The following is a 20,058-nucleotide window of genomic DNA, read 5'->3' on the forward strand; positions in this document are numbered from 1 at the left end:
ATTGCATAAGGACTAAACCTAAGGTGGTAATTCCTCTGAGAGTATAAACTCCTTCAAATTCTGTGTGCAGTGTAATAGTATTGTGCCTAAAAGATAATTCTTGGGCCTGTATTTTATATAGGGTGCACAGTCCCTGTGTGTGCAATGGTGCACCTATCCAAAAGGTGTGCCATGACACAGGCCTTGATAGTGCGACTTATTATGATAAATGTACTGCTGCAGCTCATTTAGTAAAATACATAGGTGCTGGTTTCGAGTAGCTTTGTGTTTCACAGCTCCTGCACTTTAAAAAGGGGACAGGGATCCTCCTGCAGCCGGGTGCAGTGAGTGACTATACCCACCTGCTGGGCGGTGTCTGTGGGTCCATGGACCACATTTCATCCCTCCAGAGGGTTGCTCTGACAGGAAGTGCACTATCTTTTTGTGGCATATTATTAGTGCCCCTGCTAAGGACCTGTTTGCCTCTGCATTTTGCATCTGCATCCACATCTTTAATAGGGCGCAGGAGCAGAGGCAAAATGATTCCATCTTTTGCATGAGGCCACGCCCCAATGCAAATGAGGGAATGCCTCTGAAAATAGGGCTGGCACTACATGTGCGCCAGTGCCATCAGTGTTACAGAAGGGGCCACACAAGCCCTTGTGTAATACCAAAGTGCCCAGGGTGCACAATGTGGCACACAGGGCATTTATACCGCTGGGGCACTAATGGTAATACGACCATAGATGTCTATTTTGCTTTCCCTTGGCCCACAAAATTCAACCAGATAGCATTCTAGAACAAGCAATGGCCCAGAGGCGTATCTCTCCTTTGTCAGAAATCAGTGGAAGAGATCGCTTCTTACCAGACTTAGGTTGGGAATCATTAGGGTCAATATAACCTGTACATATAACCTGTACTCTATCAAATCTCGCCCTTGCGATGGTGCCTCACTCCATAATCTTGAGCATTTTGTCCTGTTTTGCAGGCAGTACGAACCCCCCGGCAGAGATTTTTAACACCAATCCTCAAAGCGAAGGGCTTCATACAAATTAGACACGCCTTTCTTTATCTTCAGCTGTTAAATGACCACACTGTCGCTTGGGCAGTGTCCTCTTTTCTGAAAAGCGTCCTGTTTTGCAATAAAGAGATGAATTATGGCCTCTAGTATAATATTCTGCTATTCTATTGTATGTGCTTAGTAATGAAAATACGCACTCTTTTTAGTTACCTATTTAAGAGTTCTTATGATATATATTGGTTTTAGGAAACGGTTTTTAATTGGATTAGGTGTGTTCTTTTTGTGTGGTCATGTGGTCCCCATGGCATGGTTTTAATTGTACTAAGCACACATTTTTTTTCTTTTTGTGTGACTGCTTTTATGATAATATTTTTCATCGAAATTAAGGTAATTAATTCATTCATTCATTCAACAGGCATTGGCAAAGCCAATTGGTCTCGGCGATGCAAGAGCTATTGGGTTTGACAATGTCTTTTAGCCACCAAAAATGTTTACTTACGATGACACTTGTCTGGCCCAGCGCATGTTGTCACCTCCTGCAAACAGCGATTCACTAAAAGGGATTAGCCCTGGCCTCTTCTTTGATTTTAAAACTAATTCTCTGAGCTCCCAGCATTCCATTGGGAGTGCCCGCTCATCAGCTCTTCCCTTGGAAGCCCCTTCCACAACATGAATTGCAAAATAAATGTGCCCTTGGTGTCAATCTTTCTTATAGCCAATTAAGTAATTAACATTTTTTGCAAGAATGGTGCCTTGAAGAGGACCTCAAGTTGCGCTCTACAAATATCAATAATTAATGACCGCACGAAAATCCAGTGCTTTACCAAGAAAGAGTCACATTTTCTGGATGCTTTGTCAGATCGACTCAGATTTTTAAAATGAATTGTTATGGACCATCTATGGGGATCCAAAGTGCAGTAACTGGTGTTTTACACAACCTTTTACAGCTCACATTGAAGTCAGAGAATGTAAGTAAATAGGCCCCTCGGAAAACAGTGTCTGTCATTTGACCTTGTCTGTGAATACACAGCAAATGTAACCAGATAAGAACAAGCGTTACAAGCCTGTTTACAGGGGAGCTCGGAGCAGGAATCGTAATATTGCACTTTTTTCACTTCTTGGTGTAAAGAAGGAGTTGCTGTTTCTTGCTTGAGTACCTCCACTTCCTTAATTTGGAAGGAAGAGAGAACCTGGCCTTTTGAGATATGCTGCAGTGCATGTAAAGTACCGGCCGTACAGTCATATCATTCCAGTGGCCCTGTCCATCTATACCTTGCTCTTGGCCAAGGGTAGTGATGAATTATTAGCAAATACTGTAAGATGGTATTGGAGCACAGCACTGGCTGTATCTCTTCAGCTTCCAATGCGGGGCCGAACATATGGGTATTTTGCACATGGGAAACTATATTTAACCTACCTTGAGTGCAACAAAGTATTGTGTGCAGAATGTACTGGATAGGAGCTGTGGATGTGCGACTCCAGCCTGTGTTGAGCGTGTCACCTAATTAATGGGACGCTGAGTCATGCCCTGTGGCTCTTTAAAGAAGAATCAAGATGTTTGGTACAAATGGATTTCATCCTGTGTTGCAAGATATGTGCAAGTCCTTTGTTGGTGCGTTATCATGTCATAGAGGGAACTTCTGAACTTATTGCAATGCGATGTGCTTTGATAGTCACTGAAAAATAGAGTCTTTAAGTGTGGGTAACCTGGCTTATGCGCAAGGATCAAGGATTCAATGATAAGTTTGAATCTTTTACCTAAACAGGAGGTCAGATGTTGCAGAATGAAGGGCCAGGACATACATGACTGTGTGGTTAACATTTAATGATTTGTATATTTTATTTATTTCTTCTAACTGGCTGTCTTTTTTTGGTTATACTTAAAAGAGACGGTGAGTATTTGGTGCTTGGTGTATTGGAACATGTTAGATACTCCATTTAATGTTTATGATAGAATGAGTATGAAAGAAATAGGCACATGGATGCCAGGAAATCTTTGAGAAATATCAAAAATGATTAACTAGCCTGTGGTATTTTGAGAATCGGATCCAGCTATCCTAACGCAAAGTCCGCCCTCTGGCAGCTTTGTGGAGCTGCACAGGGTCTGGCTGGCCTGCAACCAGCAGCTGCCACCAGCCACCTTTGGCACCTTCAATTGCAACCCCATTCCAATTACCTTGGCCGCAAGCATTGAGAGCCCCTAATAGATTGGGCTCAGGGCTGTGCTCGGGACAATGTCACAGAGTAATATTGTTTCTGCTGCTTCCAATCTTGTACCGTTTGCCTCTTTCCCTCCGCCGCCTCCATCCCATTTAGAATTTGTTGAAAAACAATGTTGTTTCCAGGACTTTTCAGAACTGGGCCAGACTGGTCGCCTTTTCAAGCACTTGAAGCACTCTCTGTTTGTTGTAAGGTGTGTTAGGTTGGCTGAATAGCACTCCATAATACAAATACCAGCTGTGACCTAGAAAGTGTCAGTCATGGGGGCACGGAGGAGCAAGCGAGAAGATAATGATTGGGGACAGGAAAAAACACACCAGCCAATAATTTACATTTTGCTGTTCAGGAGCAGCCAACATCTGGTAGTTGACCAAGATAAGAACATTTTTTACAGGCCTGTTTCCAGAAATGGCGCTCAGTGCTGGGAGTGAGTAAAAAACACCAGCGCTCCTGAGGAGTGCTTGTAAACCAAGAAAAACCGAAGCTCCTAAAATGGTAATGAAATTAGGGTTAGTGGAAGGATAGTGTACTTAGTCCCTGTTCTCGGGGAAGAGTAAACACAGGAGGGGGCATGACAAATGCATGTCATGGGCATATGGGGAGAAAGCATAGGAGAGTGACGATGGAGATACCAAATGGGAAGCCTATGAGAAGGCTGAATCCCACAAAATAGAATACAGCATTTCTCTTCGAGACAGCACATGCACTGTCTACAGCCGAGACCTAAAAATGAATCCCAGAGTTCTCATATGAAACCAGCCCAATGTTTTTGCTAAGATTCCAGGGTAAACAACGCTAAACTTTCAACTTTTAACCAACCTTCTTAAGCTGATCACAACTGCCTTACCATAAAAAAGGGGACAAAAGAGTTGTAATCTGCAATACTGAATACAGGACTATTGTGATACCTTATTAACATAAACAATAATTGACACCCAAAAATGTAAATATTGTAAGTTAAGTGCATTTGGAGTAGTATAAGTTTACTAATTCTAAACCCAACATTGATGTACTTTGAAAGTACATATATCGTCAAGGTACATATTTGTGGAGTTAGGTACAAAAAACCTCTTTATACTTACCTGTTGATATTTTGGCTCTCAATATACTGGGTAGTTTTAATATTAAGGTATAATGATATTCCCTACTAGATATTCAGGATCCACACCGTACAGGTGGGAATTAGTCCCATCTTTGACCACCACTGGGCCTTTTGACTCACCTTTTAATCAAGTCCCTGCTAGGCCCATCTCCTTCTCTTTATTTCAGTTTCATTTGTTTTTTCCAGTTGTCATCGAAAACAACATGAGTTCTTATATCATGTTTGATGCAGGACAGCCTACTGCAGCGAAACAACTGGCTGCGTCAGGTCCTTCAGTGCTCAGCTTACCACCAAGCAGGGGTGGTTCATCCACAGGGATGTTGGGGCGTTGACCCCCCTGTCCTTCCCACTGCATCACAGTAATTTAGTGAGATGACCTGAGGCTGTGTTAACTGAACTGCGCATGTCAGATTGGCTGGTGTTTTCACTGTGGCCAGCCTGACATGCACACTCCAGGCTTCTGCAATCAACAGCTGAAAGGCAACTGAGAAGCCGAGGCACACCCCTTTAGGAGTCCGAGGGAGATCTGTGTTTGCCTGCTCCAGCCAATCTTACCACTGCTGTTATGCTGTTTACCATTATAAGCAGCACGAGAGCAGAGCTTGGACTGGCTAGGATGCCATTGTCCAGCACGCAGCACGAGGCAGGAGGAACTTTGGGTGTACATGTGCTGCAGATGTTCACCAACAGAGGTTAAGTTTACTTTTATGTTTAACGTAATTTTTTATGTGCCGCACCACTTTTGAAAGGTAGCAGCTACCACTGCCACCACGGGGGTAAAGTACACAATCAGCAGAAATATTTTCACCAGCTCAAAAGTCCAGGAGGTGTGCTGAGAGTTAGAGTCCAGCATGTGCTATTTTTGCCATTTTATTACCTAGATTTTTTCAAAATGTTTGTTACGAAATTGCCCACTGCATTCAGCACATGGGTCTCTTACTTAAAAACCATGACAGACAACTCTCTGATGAGCTGGTATACCCCTAAAGAACATACAAGGGTGTTTGCTCGAAAAAGGAATCCCTCCGGGGTTTAAAGCCATCATGCAAGTAGCAAAACCACCATATTTGAAGAGACATTTACAAGAAAGTCCACAGATCCTATAGGATCACGATTTAGGGCAGTGGGAGGACAGGACTGCACCTTTACGAACTGCTGTCCAACCTCATGGCTTGGGGACAAGGAAGTGCAACTTCATGCGAAATCAGTCTCTAGAAACAATTGCTTACCAGGTAGCAAATGTGATTATTCCATTAATTTGGGGGTCAACGTGATGGACTTGGCAACATATGGATTTTGGTATTCTCCAAACTAATGTCTTCCCATGAGTATGTTGTAGCAGAGGTAAATCCTATCTGGTATCACTGTTGTTTTATTTTGCTGCACACTGGGGAAAGGCAGTGTTGATTCACATAGACAATATAACCACCATTTATGATGTCATAAAACTGAGAAGGACGAGACCTTAAATTCTCTCAAGAAAGTATCAGGCTTTTTGTCCATAGGGGTTCATCGACACGAGACAGCCCTCATGGTCCAACATCTACCAGGAATGCACACTTCCTAAATAGAATTAATCAGACTTGTCTTTCTAGCTTCTTCATATTCCTACCGGATTATCTATTTATTATTAATTTGAACGTTTTATTGAATACAGTTTGTATGCTTTCAGAGTTGAATAGAGATTATTATTTACATCATACAACTTTGGAAGTTATTATTCTTCAATTGTTACAAGTGCAAAACATCTGTTCAGGGACTTCTCTCTAAAGTCTCCATTCTGTTTGCTCTGGTTGGCTGTATAATTGTGAGCAATTCAATATCAAGGAATATATACATTAAAAAGTGTTCTGGGTTCCAGCCTGACACCAGGGAATATTTAGCGGTTCTATGTTTGGAGAGCACTTTTGTTTCAGGTAATCACTTAACTTTTGAAAACTGTGACCCAAACAATATTTCCTGTAGATATATTGTTAACCATACTATTGTTATCTGTAGCTCTAGGTTTGAATGTCACCTCGTTAGATACCAAACTTATTGTACAACAAGTGTCTTTACCTGTAGAGCCAGGTGTATAGATGGTTTTATCGGCCTGTATAAATATGTATCCACTCTGAAAGGAAACGAGGACCACTTTCTCCACTTGGCACCCAGCAGATTTGGCGACAACGTACACATACTGTTTGAGTTTGGAATCATCCTTCATGTCTTTGGCAGGAACCTGAACAAAGAGAAGAAAAGCGAGTATTGAGTTTTTATTATTAGCACTTTGGCCATAAAAAGATGAATAGCCATGTATGTTCCTGGGAAACAGCCTTTACAACACAGGTATTACCATGTAATGTGATTACAATATCTGCACTACGCATGCCTTTGCCACACAGACACCTTTACCACGCATGCCTTCCCAATGCAAGGTAAGTATACTCAGGGTATGTGTGAATGTATGTATGTATGTGTGTATATACATACATATATTAATACTCATATTACAACTTTTCAACATGGCGGTGATTATCAGGCATTATGCTTTCCTTGTGGCAGTATTTTGAATTAGCTGTCAATAAGCATGATTTTGTGTGTTAAACATTATAATCATTATTTCTTTGGACATTTTAAGATGGCACTGAAGTAACCATGAAATGTGCAGTCCTTTTATGTTTATACACTGTCTGCACTTAAGTAGCACAGTTGTTTATTTGGTTTTGTATATTGTGAACAAGACTGCTATAGGTCAAAAAGCATTGATAGTGCAATAAACTCCCACTTGAGTGCGCATTTTCTTGCTTTGTTTTCAAAAATCCTATGCATTTGCTGCATCAACTCAATAGTGTAGTAGGCTTACCATGCAAGGAATAGGAATCAGAGGATCCTGGCAGTAGAGTATATATGTATATATATATATATATATATACATATATATATTTTATTTTATTTTTTCACAGAAAAAAACAAAGGTTACAGGGACGTTATAGTTAGGTTCTGAATTTACTCATACAAAACCATAGAAATTCAGCAGTTATAGTTAGAGTTCTTTCAAGTAACTAAAACTCGTACCCTAAGGTAACTATAACTCGCGCCCTTACCATGCACAGTTGTCTTATTAATAATTTTCTTGCAAATGTTGCAGTGAGAAGATGAACGCTGGCATAGCATATGTCATCAGTGATATATGTGGAGTAATTAGCTGTGCATGGCGAAGGCACGAGTTATAGTTACTTCGGTGTAGAGTTTTAGTTACTTGAAAGAACTATAACTGCTGAATTTCAATGGTTTTGTACAAGTAAATTTGGAACCTAATTTTAACATCCCTGTAACCTTCGTTTTTTTCAGTGAATTTTTATGTTTTTTTAACACCAAACCCCTATAGGCACCCAACCATGCACAGCCTTCTCCCGTGCATAGTAGGGCTTGCCCGCAAGGGCTGGCCTTTAGCCAGTCCCTGCGGCCAACGACCCCAACCCGATGCTGTACACGGCCCTTTGCGCATGCATGGAGGAAGTTGCCCGCTGCCTCTATGGGTGTTTGAATATGTGTGAGAGGCTGTCTCTGGAGGTAAGAATGGCTGTCAGAGTGTCTGTCTGGGTGTGAGAGCGTGTACATCAGTATTTTAGTGGGTCCGGGTCTGTGAGTGGGTGCAACAGGGTGTCAGTGGGTCTGTGAGTGGGTGTCTAATGGGATGAGTGGGTGCGTAAATGTCTGAGTGGGTCTGAATGGGTGCGTGATGGTCTGGCCGGGTCTGTGAATGAGTGGATGAGGGTCTGAGTGGGTCTGTGAGTGGGTGTATGATGTGACTGAGTGGGTCAGTGACTGGGTGCGTGAGTGGGTCTGTGAGTGGGTGCGTAAGTGTCTGAGTGAGAGTGTGAGTGGAAAATTTGATTGAAAGAGAGACACAGAGAGAGAAAGAAAGTGAGAGGGACAGAGATGGTGATTTTTAGTCTTTGATGTCTGATATACTTAGGGGCATATTTAAGAGCCCCTAGCGCCACCGGAGCATCACTTTTTATGATGTTCCGGTGGTGCTAAGCACTGCTCCATATTTACATGGAGGTGTAACGCCACTTTTCTGTGGCATTATGCCTCCTTGTAAATAAGGGCCCCTCCGACGCAGCTTTCTGCGTCAGCTGTCATGCAATGGGTGTTGCTGTGGATGTTCCACCGCAACACTCATTGCTTTGACGCTGACCCAGATTTACGAGTTGTCATAAACCTAAGGCAGTGCCAAAAGCTAACGCCACCCAGTTAGTGGAGGATCAACCTGAATTTTGCTCCACTGATGTTTTGCTTACAGTGTGGCAATATCACCACCTCTATTCACAGACATGAGAGTTGAAAAAGCACATATGACATTCTGAACCACATAACTCAAAGGATAGGAAAACATTTATGAACTGGAAAGTACAGAGGACCAGTTTGCATTCAGCGAGTCCACGCAACCAAACACAGGAGCTTAGGCAGGGGTGTTGCTTGGTCAATAAAACTGGCGGAGTGTGAGCTTCAAATTTCCCAACAATCACGCTGGCCTATCTTGTTAAAATATATTATACGAGAAGCAGGGCATGGGGGGGCTATGGGCAGTGGAAAGGAGAGCAGTGCGCATTGTTAGGGTTATTTAAAAGACAGTTTGTTGTAAAATAGCCAACAGCTTCAAGAATTTCAAAACACATAGAAAGAGAGTGTTTGTGTTTTTTGTCTGAGTGTGTATGTAAAATTCCTAGGTGAAATCTGACGGACACCTCACCATGCCTGACTCAAACCACTTGTCCCCAACCATTTACTACAGAATCCATTTATTAGAGGGGGTTTAACACCCAAAACACCCACAAGCTATGTCCCCAAGCTGAAGTGATATTTACTAAGCCACGCAAAGCCAGCTTTGCATGATTTAGTAAATACAGAGTGATCCAATTAAACGCAAATCGCTGCCTTGCTTTACTCTGCATTGGGAAGACTTTCCATGGGGGGGAGTGGGGGCATCCACGCATGGATTTAGTGCATTCCCAGATACAATAAGGTTAGTAAATCTGGAAATTCTTCAAATGATATGCCAACACAACAGAGGGGTAACGAGGTGTAGTATGTTCATTTCTCCTTATTATGTCTTTTGCAGCACACATAGAAGTGCCAAATCGCCATTATAGATTGTTTATGTGCAGAAAAGGAAACCTTCTTGCACATAAACAATCTATCCCCTCAATGAGGACACCCCTACACTATAGTGCAAGGATGCCTGCGTTGGCGGTAGGCAGCTTAATTTAGCACCAGAGCAGGGAGAAATGCAGGGGTGCTCCGTATTCCTCTAAATACAGCGCACCCCTGCATTTCAAAAGTGGCGCAGTGCGGCACTGCTATTTTTGGCACAGCCCTTTATGGGCTTTATGGGACTGCGCGGGAGACCACGAGGGTTCCCCTGTGGTCCCTACCTATTTTTTTTAAAGATTTATTGCTTTTGTTTAAATTAAATGTTATAACAAAAAGCCCTTTACGCGCTACCTGGCAAGGCAGGGGAAACCTTAAGGCTTTCCTCATGGTGCCAATGCTTCAGCAAGCAGGGAGCTGCTTTGACAGCAGTTCCCTGCTTGTTGAAGCATTTCATCTCTGTCCCCTTCAGATGAAACTTCAGATTTTGACAGCTGGACCTGCTTTACGGGACCCGCTGTCAAAACCCGAAGTGTTTGCTGTGGCTTGGTTGCAGCTGCAGAGCTGCAGCTAGGCCACAACAAACAGCTGTATGTCCTTGGGGGTGGTGGTTTCCCAGGGCCATCAGTGTCTCCTCGAGGGGGGCCACATGCCCCCCCCAAAACAAGGACATAGCCCCGGAGGGTGGTGGTCCCCAGGGCTTAGAGTCCAAAAGGGAGTCCCTTTCATTTTTTAAATATTTGCCCTGAGGGTGGTTGTCCCCACGGCAGCGGGGGGCCACAGGCCCCCTGCATATTCATAAAGGAAGGCCCTCTGGAGGTGGTTGTCCCCAGGGCAGGTGGGGGGTGCGGGCCCATCGCATATTCTTCAAGGAAAGCCCTGGGGTGGTGGTGGTTCCCAGGGCAGTGGGGTGAGTCGTTGGCCCCCACATACAAAAAAATGAAAGCTCTGTGAAGGTGGTGATTCCCAGAGCTTTTGGGGGACCAGGAGGCCCGACAATACATTTTTGATGCCTCCAGGACCTGCCCCGCCCCAGGGGCTGATAATAAAACAAGTGTGGGAGCAAATATCACAAACTCGGGGCAAAAAAAGAATTTAAAAAAATGTTTTTTTGCTCTGGGGGTTCCCACCCCATCAGTGCTAAGAGGTCATGGTGACTCTACCCTGTCCCCTTTTCTTTTGTTTTAACTTTTTTGATGGGACTTGGCTGAATATATGGATTTCACTTAGTTACATATACTTACCTTGTGCTGTAAAGGAATGCATGGTAAAGGTATATGTGTGTTAAAGGCATGCGTGGTAAAGGTGATAAAGGCATTGCTTTGCAAATGCATCGTCTGGTAACTGATGCACGGAAAAGGCATGTATGGTAAATGCATGCGTTGTATTGTTATACAACTGATTTTTCTAATCTTATATAAATGAACCATGCTTTTTTGCACCACATGTTGCGAATTAGAGCTGGTGTGGGCCTGTGATCAGCGTGTTATCTGGAAGTAGTAACCAGACTTTCTCCATTTTTGTTTTGAACTTCACCAGAACATGCTGGAAATTGTAGATGGTAGAAATATTTAGCAATGCTGCACACTGTATGACTTCTGTCCATGCCCTACTGTCCGCCACCCGAAATAGTTTAACCATGTCCACTCACCATTATCTCTGACTTCCCCTGGTAACCATTGTCTCCGTTGAGAGCGATGTTTGTAGAGAAAAGATTCCTCCTCTTCTGTGGAAAGTCGTACACAGACACTTCAACATTAATGGGGCTGTTTTGATTGTGTAATTCAACGACAACTGTCTCGAAGTTCTCCACCCGCAGGACATTGGGAGTGATCATTATACATCTGTGGACATCAAAGCAATGCATTTACATCGGATTGCTCCTGAGATTATTTGATCACATTGATTTGCTGCTGAATATCCTGCTTTGAAGACAGGCGCCCCAGTAATGTATTTACCTTACCACAGCTAGTATTAAGTTTAGAGTGCCCATCCCATCAAATTGCACTAAAAGCAACTGTTTTTTATTTTATTTTTTTGTTTTGGGGCTTTCGTTCCACCCAGCTAGTGGAGGACCAACCTGAATTTCGCTCCACCGACATTTTGCTTACAGTGTGGAAATATCACCACCTCTACTCACAGACATGAGATGTTGAAAAAGCACACATGACGTTCGGGACCACATAACTCAAAGGATAGGAAAACATTTATGAACTGGTAAGTACAGAGGACCAGTTTTAGTAACCCCTTGCGTAGCCATTGCATTCAGCGAGTCCATGCAAGCAAACACAGGAGCTTAGGCAGGGGCGTTGCTTGGTCAATAAAACTGGCTGAGTGTGAGCTTCAAATTTCACAACAATCACGCTGGCCTATCTTATTAAAATATATTATACGAGAAGCGGGCAATGGGGGATGAGCAGTGGAAAGGAGAGCAGTGGGTATTGCTAGGGTTATTTAAAAGACAGTTTGTTGTATAATATCTAACAGCTTCAAGAATTTCAAAACACAGAGAAAGAGACTATGGGGGTTATTCCAACTTTGGAGGAGGTGGTAATCCGTCCCAAATGTGACGGATTTACCACCAGCCGTATTACGAGTTCCATAGGATATAATGGACTCGTAATACGGCTGGTGGTATATTCGTCACTTTACCGTCACTTTTGGGACGGATTACCACTTCCTCCAAAGTTGGAATAACCCCCTATGTGTTTTGTCTGAGTAGGCATGTAAACCTCCTAGGTGAAATCTTACGGACACCTCACACACCAGACTGAAACCACTTGTCCCCAACTATTTACTACAGAATCCATTTATTAGAGGGGGTGTAACACCCCAATCACCCCCACAAGCTATGCCCCTAAGCTGAAGTGATATTTACTAAGCCACGCAAAGCCAGCTGTGCATGGCTCAGGAAATCCAGAGTGACCCAAGGGAATGCAAATCGCTGCCTTGTGTTACTCTGCATTGGGAAGGCTTTCCCTGGGTGGAGATTAGGCATTCCCACGCATCTACCCATGGATTTAGTAAATTCCCAGATTCAATAAGGTTAGTAAACCTGGAAATGCATCAAAACGATATGCCCACACAACAGAGGGGTAACGAAGTGTAGTATGTTTAATTCTCCTCATTATGTCTCTCACATAGGACGAGGAAAATTCCCCCGAGGGTTGTTTTCGTGCAGGAAGGCGTTCTTGCATCACGACGCAAGGGTACCTGCATTGGTGCTAAGCTGCACACAGTGCACCAGTGCAGAGAGAGAGCAGGAAAGCTCCATATCTTAGTAAATATGGTGCATGACTGCTCTTTCCATTTGACGCAGCAGGGCAAGATGACTTGCTATGTTGCATCTAATGTTAAGAAACCTGGCCCGGAGTGTTTTCATCACATCAGAAACAGATGCAAAAAGAGATGTAGCAGCACATCTGGACTGGGGAAGCAAAAGTATCTCTAGCAAAACTGCTCAAATGTGCCCCACTCTCTTCCTCCCCTCACTTGTTCTATTTCCATCCTTCTATTCTCTCCCTCTCCTTGTTTTCTCTCTTCTACCTCTTTGATCTCTTTCACTCTACCTCCTACCCCCTCTCCATCTCACTCTCTGTAATCTGTCCTGTGCTTGCTGCAATTATTCTCAGAGAGCTGAGGAAAGTGACAGAGGCATCATCAGCGTCCATGGGTTTTCAGAATCAGTGTTTAGTTAGTCCAGCGCATCAGGAAAATACCCATTGGAATAAAAGGCCAACCCTGCCCTGTGCAGCAGCGACCAACAGTGACCAGGCATTAGCTGAGGTAGAAGAGCAGACACAAATGCAGCATATAAACTTAGTGGCAGGAATATTGCGATGTTGGCTGAAGTTGTAGGGGGAGCAGACAGACACTTGTGCAGATGTGACACTTGGGCTGAGATTTACTATTCGTGTGTACAGGTGCTTGCAGGATACAAAGAGTAGTGGTGACTTTCTGGCCCAATACAGGTTTACTTTGATGCTAAGTGGTTTGTCAAAGCACAAAGAAGACCGAGCCATGTCTTGCACAAGATTTGAACTATCTACACATCCTCCAACAAAATTTGCCCTGCCTGCAATGCTACCAGTCACTGTATTCATCTATGTGCAAAATGATGGCTGGTAGCCCAAATTCTTGCCTATAAAAACTACCCCCTCCCCACCCTCCTACCAGATACAGCACAAAGGCAATATTGGTTTTCTTGGAATGAGCCACTCTCCCAAATTCACCCAGGACATCTTCCTCTGTAGGTTGCCCTTCAAGCCCCTTTTGCGATGACAATCATTTAAGGGTATTCTCAGAAAATATGTAATTTCATGAAGATCACACTTGACACATGTGCATATCATTCGATATTTCACTTTCTCAACATTGTTGAGTAGTTTTGTTTGGAGTTAGGATTCTCCATGTTAGACCTGTCAGTTCTTGGCCTGATTTCTACTGTCTTTTTGGCCTAGACCTCCTGTTTTTGATCCTATGCTGAATTTCTTTTTTGCTGGCTTTAGGACTCTGGGCACTTTACCAGTGCTGACCAGTGCTAAAGTGCAAATGCTCTCTGTCTAAATTGTATTGGTGATTGCTATGATTGGCACGTTTGATTATATAGTACACCATGTGTGCCCGGAACCTGCATATCACCGCCTTGAGACCCTATGGGTGATTAGCCGTGCAATACAAATCTCTGATTGATTGATCAAATGCTACTATTGGACCTACAGCACTGATTATGCCACATACATGAGTAGCCCTGTAAACATGTATCAGACAGGCCACTGCAGTGTCTGTGTGGGCAGTTCCAAACTGCCAATTCGACCTGACAAGTGCACCCACTTGCCAGGTCCGAACCTTCCCTCTTACTACATGTGAGGCACCCCTGCTGTTCTGCAGGATGATTTTTAGTTAGTCTGAGTCGTAGTAGCATAACAGAATTTGGTATTTGACACTGGTCCTGGTGGAAGCAGGCATATGCCCAGGGCTGACATTTTCTAAAATAGCACCCCAGGGGCAAAATCAAGTTTGGCACCTTCTTGCTCTTCCTCCTCTCTTCCCATTCTTTTCCTCTTAACCTTTCCTAAATGGTACATGTATATATATATATATATATATATATATATATATATATATATATATATATAAAACAATGCTCAGTGACTAATTTGTAAAGAATAAACAAGCAAATACATAAGTCCATAAATACTGACCAATGCCCACCATTCACCACTGATGCAGCCCACTTGCACCACTGAGCTATTATTGCACTGCTTATTGTCTTTAATGCCTGTGCAAGGCCTATTTGTAAGCAATGTTAGTTGGTGCACCTACTAAATAGCTTGGGATGGGAATTCACCTCAAAAAACAAAACAATACCAAATGGGGATGTTTACAACTTGATTGCTCAAAACCATAAAGTGGTTTTGAAGGACACTTGGGAACTATTCCAGTACTTATGTGGTGTACTACCAAAGACTTTACACTCCCCGTGGTTATTGGTACTTACTCGACCAACTTCCCATGGACTATCTCTTATTTAAAAAAAAGTACACAGCATATTTCTTTACTTTTTGTTCAACTAGTCTGTTCACCTAGATTCTGAGAATGTAATTTAAGGGGAAATGTGGACATTCCAGAATCTGTTGCTGTAGACAGGAGCCTTCACCGGTACTCTCAAAACCAATGAATGTCTCTTTTTAATTTTCTATGCATGCGATTTGATCAGTTTCTAGTGTAGACCTTCCAAACACTGGACTAGAAAAGCCTTACGTGGAAAAGAATCCTTCTTCGTTTGTCAATGTGAAAGGATGTATCCACTTTTAAAAGCCTATCTAAGCACTTATGAAAAGTCAGTAAGAGAGCTCAAAGGGTTGAGCACCAAAGCTTCAATCCACAGCATGGCCAACTCATCCCTTCATCCTTTTTGGTAGATAACGAGCACCAAGTAGTGGAACACCTCTGTCTCCGCTTTCTCTCCAAGCCAAAATGAACAATTTAAAATGCAGACTACTTGCTGAAATGTGCTTATATTATGGTGATAAAGAACAGCAGTCCTCGACATTTCAGCTCCTTTGATAAAAGGGATTAGATTTTATGCTTCAACTGTGTGGAGGAAACAGTTCCAAAAGCGTGCAACACTGAAGAAAGGGGGACGCCACATAAGTAATGATTGACTGCCTCCGAAGTTTAATATTTTGCACATGAACTCAGATGATCGCTGGACGCTGTGTACAGCGCACCCTTTTGTTTTTAAAGGATAGACGCAGTCAGTGGCAGTGAGCGTGAGTGAGGAAGCGAGTTTACAGTCACAATTTATTAGCATTGTTTTGTTCGGTGCTTAGCACGGCACAGATCCCCCACTGATCTCTCACTGCACGCTTCACACAAAGGTGCTCTCCTTCTAAATCGCCTATTTAGTTGCTAAATTAGAATTGAGGCGCCCTGCGGGAGGGGGAGGGAGAAAGGAATGGCGATATGAAATAAAATGAAAGATCAAAACAAGGTTTCCAGGCAAGGCCACTGCGCCCGTCTGAAACTAGGCCCATCTTGACCCTGCTAAAAACCCCACCCATACACCAGTGTACCAGTAACCGCCATTGTCCAGTCACCGAAAACCAGTCAGTGAGAGTGAATGGATCCGAACACCCATCAATTGGCCAGTCAAAGACTGGAATTAGCGAAGGCGTTCGGGGTTTCTATCAGTATTGTAACAGCGACACTCAGTGGCCGATCACTGAATTTAATAATGGTGGAAGAGCGACAGAGGAAGTAGAGGGCGCGTATAACGTGGGAAGGTAGAAACTGAATAAAATATTGAGATAGAAACTAAGGCGCCAACGGAGAAGAAGCGAGAGACCAACAAAAATGCCAAAGGAGAGAAACTTAAAGAAAGGAAAATAAAGTGAAGAGAACATGCTGAGCAATACTCCAGACAACAAATGACCAAGACTATGAGGCTGAAACAGTACAGCACACGCGGACGGGAATCAGAAAAGGACATTGTGGTGAGCAACGGTCATTGAGAAAGTGAGGCAGAGCGGGAGAGAGAAGGGGAAAAACGGGGCACAGCTCGAGGGTACACGCGGGTGGACGGTGTACACCCACTATTTTCACAGGTTGGACCCTGTCCACCCTGCCAAGAAGCTGGGCCGCAGTAAAATATTGTGAATTCGTCCCAGTATAGCGAAACACTTTCAGGAGCGCCTGCAGAAATATTCAGCAGCGCCTGCACGTTGTATGCTTTCCTTAGCTCTGAGCAGCAAGGTGCAGGACTAGGAGGGGGCTTTCTTAATTTAAATTCATGCTCACCGAGGACAAAGGCCGAAATTAAGGGGCCATCAGGCCTCCTTTTGTTTCATTATCCCGGCTGGAAGCTGGCTGGAGCCTCACACCTTGGAAGAAGCTAAGGCGCATAGCTTATCTCTTCACTGGTACTTAAGAGAGGCATGGTTTGCCCCAGAAAATGTTATTAAACCAGACCCCACATGGTGCACAGCTAGGGAGCATGACCACTACAGTGAGACACAGTAACAAAAGGATCACTGTGACTAAGGCAGTATCCCACTGAGATATGCACATAAAATACTATTCTGTGATCTGTTCAGAACACGGTCTTTGCAGCAACCATATTAACCTTCTGTGCTACCTTAGATGAGTTAAAACTGCAAATAGACAGAAACTCCCATCTCTCTCCAGCAAGTACATTAATCACCAGAGTTATGTTGGCAATTTTATTTTTACCTGAACACTGTTAGATATGCAAGGAACTTTGCAGTGCTTTTAAAACTGCTGTACTGCAACAAAACCGGCACCCTAGTAACAAAAGCCGCATCCACCCTTCCAGTCTCCCGGGAAACACCCGATGTTCGGTACAGCCAGTCGGCTTTGGTGCTGCTCACCCCAAGTCAGGGTGTCAGAGGGCTTCACATTATACATAAATGTTACACATTGTCAATAAACAATATGTGTGTAAATCAATGTATCAGATATGTTATATGTACAGTGAGGGTTACATATGTATCAGATATGATATGTACAGTGAGGGTTACAAGATGTAGGAGACACATGTCCTTCATAGCTCCCTCTCATATTAGAAGGATTACAAATTGTGAACTGCAAGTTACAAATGGATCTTTGTGTTAAAAGCAGTACCCATGCACCTATCTACATAAAATAAAAATCTGGCATCTGCGTGTTACGTGATACACTTTGCAGGAGACATATTATCCCTCATGCTGCTTGGATTCAAAACTTGAACTAGACAAAACACACATCTCTCCAACAGATGTGTTAACTTCCAGAATTATTTTACCATTATTATTATTTCCTGAGATTTACTGGGCACAAAAGATCTCTGTAACAAGCCCCATACCTCCATAAGCTATTTCAAAATGCAGACCTTGCAACCAATTAAGCAGAAATGATTTACTGCCACGTTTCTCCTTGCTGTCACTTTCTTTGTGGCAGAGTTTTTATATAAAATAAATAAGTTGAGTCCTAGAATTTTTGTCGGTTTGTGCAACTTTTCTGGCACAACCCCAATGCAAAATCTCACTTGTTGAATCTTAGAATGCACTCAAATGTAGCTCTAATAGAACTGCTAAACATATGTCTGAGGTGTTATGATCTGATGCCACTTCCTACGAGGTCATTGGTTGTAATACCAAGTGTGATCTCACGAGTCGTAATGGGATGTGCCATGATGTCACTTGCATACTGCCTAACTTGTTTAGTCCCCCCACTTATTTTTGTATTACTTGTGCCATGGGGAAAAAAGTCGGGGTGACGTGGCAGACAGATGTGTACGTAAGAAAGACGGCGGAAAAAAAGTCATAGAAACTGAGCGAGCGAAGGATTCAATCGTAGAGCAAGGTAGAGGGAACGAGGAGCGCAAAGGACAAGAGAGAAACTGCAAAGAAAGGGAAGGGAACAGGTGAGGGAGAGAGCGTAAGAAGGAGACTGTGGGGGCAGTGACGGACGAGGGTGGGGGTGAGGGGAGCAGAGAGACAGAGGAAGGATGGAAGCAGAGTGGGAAATACAACGTCGGGTCACAACGCAGCCCCCTGCAAACCCTGAGGCGCAGGAGCCCCACCTTTCAGGGGCCCTTGAAGTATTGATGGGGGGGGGGGGGTGGGGGGGGGGTATTCAATGCAAGGCCAATGAATATCTGAGAGATACGGGAGACTAGGGGGCCCTCTTCACATTCTGCAGGGAGCTGCAGTATTTTTCATTACGCCACCGGTAGGTTCGAGAAGGCAGGTTCGGCTGATGATGCACTGCCCGAGGCTGACGAGGTTCTGAGGCACGGGACGAGGACTCCAGCAGCGGGTCTCCTTCAGAGACTATGTGCACTGTCCGGGATGCCCCCTGTGCTGGTTTCAATGCCGGATCGTGCAGGTACTCTCTCTAGTTTGACCCCGATGCCCGGCACCGCGGAGGTACTCTCAGTACTCTCTCTTAGCTGCCCCCGTAGCCTCTCTCAGTACTCTGAGGCGGGTCCCACGGCAGCTACCCTCAGTATTCTGACGTGGCATGGGTTCCTTAGTAGGGCCCCCATCAGGGGCTCATAGTCCGCTGGTCTGCATGCCTATGTAGGTACCGTCAGTACTCTGAGGCGAGTCTCCCGGCTGTCTCTCTCAGTACTCAGACATGGGTTCCCTAGAAAGATCCACTCTCCTGCTAACCTCAGCCCGCTGAACTGCATACCCCTGCAGTGCATGTGCGCTCAACATTTTGCTCGATGGAACCCGTGCGGGCTGTACTTACTGTGACTGACTGTGCACCACGGAAGTCAGGCAGAGCTGAAGCAAGAGCAGGAGAAACGCCTTTCCCTCCATGCTGCCGTCTGGAGGGCAGTGTCGGGGGGTCCCTGCCATCCACACGCTTTTATATCTCCTGCCCCCTTCCCCTGACCTCTGTAATCCGAAGCCTGCAAACAAACATTCATTAATCTGTAACTGGCTGAGTCCATCCTGCCGGGAATTTCCAAATCCATTGTGCCCTTTGTATTACCCAGAACTGACATCACAAAGGCGACCCCGTACCCCATCCCAAATCACACACTGTTTGTTCTATCACTGACATGATTTGCAAAATCCACAGCAGGTGATGTTTGTTCAAACTGTTTTAATGTCTTCCATTTGTGACAAAAGGCCCAGATATCTCCATGCAAAGGTAGAGGGAGAATATGTGTGCGTGTGTCTGCATATACATATATATTTTATTCACTGAAAAAACAAACGTTACAGGGAGGTTATAGCTAGGAAATTGAATTTAAAAAAATGTAGATTTTTAAAATATTTATTAGGGGGAAGTAACTGTAACTCGTGCCCTAAGGTAACTATAACTCACCCCCTGCCATGCACATTTTTTCGTCAAAAATATTACTGCAACTATTACATTGATATTATGAATGACGTTATCAAAAATGTCATGAGTGCCACAATTTATGGGTTAATTAGAAGTGCATGGCGAGGGCGCGAGTTATAGGTTCGTTAGGGCACTAGTTATAGTTATTTGAGATAACTCTAACAGTTGAAGTTCTGTGGTTTTGTACTGCTAAAATCTGAGCCTAACTATAATGTCCCTGTAACCTTTGTTTTTT

General features: G+C 43.8%; 1 protein-coding gene across 1 annotated transcript in view; it reads right to left on the reverse strand.

Moving 5' to 3' along the window:
• Positions 1–19,350, reverse strand: part of C3 (complement C3) — a 236,948-nt gene extending 217,598 nt beyond the window's left edge. The window contains exons 1-3 of the mRNA XM_069230418.1: positions 19,221–19,350; positions 11,113–11,305; positions 6,381–6,543 (exon numbers count right to left, since the gene is read on the reverse strand). Of these exons, the coding sequence (XP_069086519.1) occupies positions 6,381–6,543; positions 11,113–11,305; positions 19,221–19,330 (466 nt within the window). The 5' untranslated portion in view covers positions 19,331–19,350. The remainder of the gene's footprint in view (positions 1–6,380; positions 6,544–11,112; positions 11,306–19,220) is intronic.
• Between the last annotated feature and the right edge of the window lie 708 nt (positions 19,351–20,058).

This window comes from Pleurodeles waltl, chromosome 4_2 (assembly GCF_031143425.1).
Source record: "Pleurodeles waltl isolate 20211129_DDA chromosome 4_2, aPleWal1.hap1.20221129, whole genome shotgun sequence".
NCBI lineage: Eukaryota > Metazoa > Chordata > Amphibia > Caudata > Salamandridae > Pleurodeles > Pleurodeles waltl.